The sequence below is a fragment of the Manis javanica genome, chromosome X, assembly GCF_040802235.1.
Source record: "Manis javanica isolate MJ-LG chromosome X, MJ_LKY, whole genome shotgun sequence".
In the NCBI taxonomy this organism is placed as follows: domain Eukaryota; kingdom Metazoa; phylum Chordata; class Mammalia; order Pholidota; family Manidae; genus Manis; species Manis javanica.
Window position 1 is genome coordinate 122,042,904 of NC_133174.1, and position 5,549 is coordinate 122,048,452.

Here is a 5,549-nt window from a genome sequence, read left to right on the forward strand (position 1 = left end):
TTGAGAACTTACGTGTCAGGCACTGTACATATACTGTATTTAGGCAAATCCTCACAACAACCCTGTGAGGTAGGCATTATTATTATACCAATTTTGCAAATGAGGAAACTGAGGCACAGAGAGACATCACACAGTAGACTGTTTAGGTACTGTTATCCCATTTTAGAGTGGAGGAAACCGAAGCACAGAGAGATGAAGTCACTTTCGCAAGATCACACAGGGAGGTGGTGTCAGAGGTGAACCAGAAACCAGGATTACTGCTTCTAAGTCCAGGATGCTTTCTGTAGCACCACACCTTTCCCGAAGCCTATTTAACTTAATGGAGGAACTAAAGCAAATGTGGCCAATTCTGTCTAGAAGTATCTAGGTCATGGGGTGAAAGAGTTGGGGCTGGGCTGTGTGTCTGGCATTTGGGCATCCTGGGGAGACTTCTGCTGTGTTTAAAGCTTGATACTGTTTAGGGGGTCTATATATATAGGACTATATATAGAGCTTATGTAGCAATTCATAGAATCATTTCTAAAATATGAACTATCATTTTGCTTGTCATTTTTTATCACTGGAACTAGCAATTCATTCTATTTTCCACACTTAAAAATAGTAATCACAAGTAGAATAAAAATATATTTAAAATGCAAAAAATCAGTTTATAAGACTGCAAATTAAGTGCTCAATAAATATTAGCTGAATGAATGAATGAATGAATGTATGATAGTCAACAGTAGAGAACAACAAAGCTATGATGCACTGCAGCTGCTGAACATTGGGCTCACTCACTAGCCAAGTGATTGGCTCCCACACATCTGCCTCCTAGCATGTGTGATTTTAATTTGCATCTCAGTAAAATGGCAAATGACTGTAGCTCATGAGCCTTGCAGGGCTTTGGAAATGGGAGAGGGAAGTAAAATCAGAAACCCTATTTATCCAACCATGATCCCAGGGACAACGATCATCAGACCCCAGCAGCCATAGCCACACCCACCTGCCACAATCAGCTTCAGCGGGTTGCTGGGCTCTGACCACAGGGTGGGGAGCATCTGGATATGAGTGCGGCAGATGTAAACCCCTTCACTCTCAGGTGTCATGTTGGCAATAGAGAATATGGCCACTGTCCCAGTTGGGATTTGGTAATCCACGGGCTCTGCATATCCCTCTTTGAACAGCATGAATACCAAATCCTGCAGCCAGCCATGGCAGAGTATGTTAACATTACATCCAGGAAGAGGGGAAGTCTCAGCTTGGATCCAGAAGATGGGCTTGGGCAGCTGGCCTGGAAGAAGAGAATGAACTGGAATTGAGGTACAGCAAGGATAGTGCTGCTCAGGGAGCAGCAGAGGAGAGCTCTTCCCTGTATGATCCTTATTTGCCACCCCTTCTTCCCTCATCTCAGGTCTCCCTTATGTTGGAAGCCTGCGCTCTAGATCTGTTGCAGAGTCTGCAACCCTCACTCTGCATTGTCTAGAGATAGCAGACACTTATTGACTAACTGTAGAATGCCTGCGTGTATGCATCTGAGGTAAACAAATGAACTTAGTCGAACAAATCCTGCTCTGAGAAGGTAAGTTTGAATTCCTGGGGCTGGAGTTCAATTGTGTATCTCTGTCTTCTTACCTGGTGCCTCCAACTCTAAAACTTTACTGGGCTTTGACCAGCCTGTCTCCTTCCAGTAGCAGCACCTGTAAAGGCCTGCATTGGACTTAGTAAGGGCACCTATGGGGAATGAAACTTGGAAGGTCTTGTAGGAAGGGCGGATCCAGGTCATCTGTGTCTTATCCTTCAGCAGCAGGAACTTGCTTGAAATCCGAGTGGGGCTTTTGCACCAAAGTGTGATGTTCTCCCAAGGAGCCTGGGGGTAGCTGGTCTCTATCCACAGCTCCGGCTGAGACTGCATTGCTGTCATTCCCAAAGATCACAAAGATGTGAGCAGTCTAACCCTCTCCTTCCCATAATGTGCCCCACAATGTCCCTTAAAATTAGCCCCAACCCAGATTCCTCCTCTTGTATTCTCTTGAGGACAGGAGTGTCTGCTCATGTAGGGGGTGGGATAGGGACCTCAGGATATTTGTTCAAGGGACCCAGTAAGTTGGGGAATAAAGTGCAAGTCTGGCTTCCTTTCCATATGAGATAAAGTTCTGTACTATTCTGTGGGAAACCAAGTCATAAGGTGAGGGCCTCTGATTCCCAACTGGCTCAATCTGAGAATTGTCTTTGGGTCACGGATGTAGCTGATGTCTTGGAGCCTTCAGGAAGGAACATACCTGAGGTGGCAGGATTCACTTACCTATTGACGTCATACCCAGACTCAGCCCTGAAAAGAGAGATTATGGTTAAGAAGGGCTCCCTCATTGTCCCCACCAACCCTCAATACCTTCCTCTACCTCTCCAAGGTGCCCACTCATAAGGGTACCTATGACAGGTCACTTGCCCCTCCTCCCTTCCTTGTACTCACAAATGCAAAAGAGCAAGAGAGTGAATGTCCGAAGCATGGTGGCCCCCTCCCCTGGCCTGCCCAGGGTCATAGGGCCTCTGGTGCTCAATGTGCACTTCAGGTCTTGAAGAGCTTTGCCCCACAGCAGCTGGTGAGATCTAAAAGCAGAGGTGTTTGTATTCAAGACACTTGTCCTACTCCTTAAAGTTTAGCTTGGATCACTAAACTGTACTTGACAACCCTACCTTCTACTCCATCACAGGCATACAAGGTCACCTGCCCCTTCTCCCCACTTCCCCTTCTCCCATCAAGGTCTCTGCTCGTATCTAAGATGTCATATTTGTTGAAACGTCTGTTTGTCCCTGGGATCTCCAAGGTCCAGAGGGTGATCTAATCCAGGCCAGCAGAAAGAAGCCCCATGGGATGACAGATATAGGAGGTGCAGAGAGTTACCTTTTCAGATCCTTTGCATACACACACACACACACACACACACACACACACACAAGTATATACATATATGTATATGTATATATATTTTGTCCAAGTCATCCAACAACCTAGCAAAGGAGGCCTTCCCACCATCTTCATTTTGCGGGCAAGGAACTGAGGCTTAGAGAGGACATATAATCTTCCCAAAGTCAAAACATATCAAATGTCAGAGCCAAACTCAAATCCATGTTTAACTCCAATCAATGCCTATGCTCTTAAACTGGTATTTAAACTCCCTAAGGCAGCCCTTTCCCCCTTTCTCACCCTCCTCCCCTTCCCCATCTCATCCCATCCAGACTTCCCTTCCATGGAAGGCTTCAAATGCATTATTACTGTCATTCCTATTTCTTGTGCCCAAAAGCTCAAAACCACCATCTCAACTAGTGTTGGGGAATCAAACTGCTTGAGCTGATTAATATAAGATATAAATGATTCATTGGCTGCCAGCAATCTGTAAGCATTTTTGTTCATTGTCCCTAAGGATAAAAAGAATGTTTGAATTTCAGGGAGTATAGTAAAGATATTTGAGTTCAGGGAGGCCATCTCATTTTCCTGAAACTCACTATTGACCACAGGCCCTGTATGTCCATAAGGTAGACCACTTATTCTTCCCTGCCTCTCCCCGTATCCCCAGAGTACCCTTTTGCCAAGGAAAGGCAAAGTCAGGCTAACTCTCCTCCACCAACTCTCTATTCAGAGTCTGAGTTCCTGGCTGACCCCAGCTGCTTAAACCTACCTGAGTAGAGTGGGGGTAAAGGCAGCTTCCAGAATAGAAAGGAGCTGATTTCACTTCTCCAAACTAGTCCAGTACCTCAGCTGCTAACTTCATCCCAGTCAGCTAACGCTGGGTGGAATGGAGGAGTAGGAAAAGCGGAAGATTTATGTAAACATCTGAGCTCTAGGAAGCAGGTGGACAGTCTGCATTACAAGACGGTTTCCTTTTCATTTCTCACTTTGCATCAAGAGATGCTCTCTGTACTTTTCTTATCTGTAAAGTTAGGGAATAATATCTACCTACCATTGTTATATTGGATCAGAGATAATATATGCACAGTGCCAGGCACATAGTGAACATATCATAAAAAGGTGGCTACTTTTCTTTTTCCCAAAAGGGCCATCAACCTAGTGTAGAACCCTTAAAATGCACTTTCCATCTCAGCTCCTACAGACTCTGTCTCCACTCCTTTCAGGGCCATCAGGCCCAGGCCCAAGCCCAAGCCCAGACTTGGGTGCCACCCTGTTGCTTTGTTCCTCTGAGGCTTTGGGCCAGGATTTATTGCAGAAGCCAGGTTCTACTGCCAAGGGAAAGGTTCAACCTGTGATCCTCCCCAGCGAATCCATCTGAAATTCCAGCCTAGCCACCTGGACCCCTAAACCAGGGTTCTGCCTCCTGGAAGCTTCTCAGCATGGTTGAAGGGAACTGTACTATTTATATCCAATCAAATGATTAATCTTACGCGCAGGGAAAGTGCAAAGCAGCCTCAAGCGCCAGGTTAATTGGCCACGCCCATTTTTGGCCTCTTACCGCCCCCCCTCACTCCGCACCCCCACCTTCGTCTGTCTCCTATTTCCCTCCTCTTTTACTCCACCCTGAGCACATTCCCCACCCTCAGGCCCCGCCTGCAGTGCTTTGGAGGGTGACATACCCGAAATGTCTAATGCCTTGCAGCCTGCATAGCTTTGAGAGGTCCGGGAATCAAAGGGGTTGGGCTCGGCGGGGTGCTGGGTACATGCTTCCCGGGGGTTGGAAGAGAAGACTCAGAAGAAAGGGGAAGAGATCTACAGTGCTCAGAGCTTCTTATTGAGGCGAGCCTGGGATCTGGGGAGGAGAGAAAAAACGGGAGAGACGAATGGGGTTGGGGGGACAGGCTGGGGAGCAGTTTGGCTCACGGCAGTCAGTTACAGCAGAGAGACTATTTCGGGGTTTCGTCTAGGATCTGATGGCCAGCATTTATCTTCAGCCACTGGATACGCGCTCATTTTCAGGTACTTACGGTAGCTGAAGGCCCGCTCCGCTGTTGGAGATTATCCAGTGAGCGCCTCCAGATGCAGCAAAAGGCACGGCGGCGTGAGAAGAGCGGTGTAAGGACAGCCTCCAGGCTCCGCGCCCCGCCTCCTCTCTCCCCCGCCCTCTCCCTCTGCCAGTCTCTGGGAGCCCACCTACACCAACCTTGCCTCACACCTGCAGTCCTCTGATGACAGGGATTTCTACGCCCCTCCCAGCTCCCCGCCTCTCTCCCAACTCCCTGCAGAGGTTGCTGGAGCCAAATTCAGGCCCCTGACCCCTCGCCTGCAGCTCAGAGTTTCACTGGGTCACAGTATTCCGGAAGGGAGAGGGTCAGCTCTTAAGACCGCTGGGGCCATAGATCCCTCCTATCCAGTTCCCCAGTGCCTTTAAAGGGATCTCAGGTCTTCGTCTGCGGACATAACGCCCCAGTAATGCAAAAACATCACCACCGTGGTTTAAATGCCTACCTACTATGTGACTTGGGGCCCTGGGCATCTATTATTTCTAATCTTCACAGTAACACAGCAAAATGTGTGTTATCTCCCTCAATTTTACAGATGAGGAAACTGAAGCTCAGAGAGGGTTAAGTAACTTGGGCAGCATTGAAAGTCCAGCTTCAGA

At 47.8% G+C, this 5,549-nt stretch overlaps 1 protein-coding gene across 1 annotated transcript; it reads right to left on the minus strand.

The window, feature by feature from the left end:
- LOC108394873 (immunoglobulin superfamily member 1-like) lies at positions 1–5,001 on the minus strand. Its single transcript, XM_017656716.3, has 6 exons — positions 4,915–5,001; positions 4,567–4,739; positions 2,450–2,586; positions 2,282–2,308; positions 1,612–1,893; positions 1–1,270 (listed from the first exon to the last, which is right to left on the minus strand). Exons 3-6 carry the CDS (start codon positions 2,517–2,519, stop codon positions 921–923), a joined length of 729 nt encoding a protein of 242 aa, XP_017512205.1. The 5' UTR covers positions 2,520–2,586; positions 4,567–4,739; positions 4,915–5,001; the 3' UTR covers positions 1–920.
- Between the last annotated feature and the right edge of the window lie 548 nt (positions 5,002–5,549).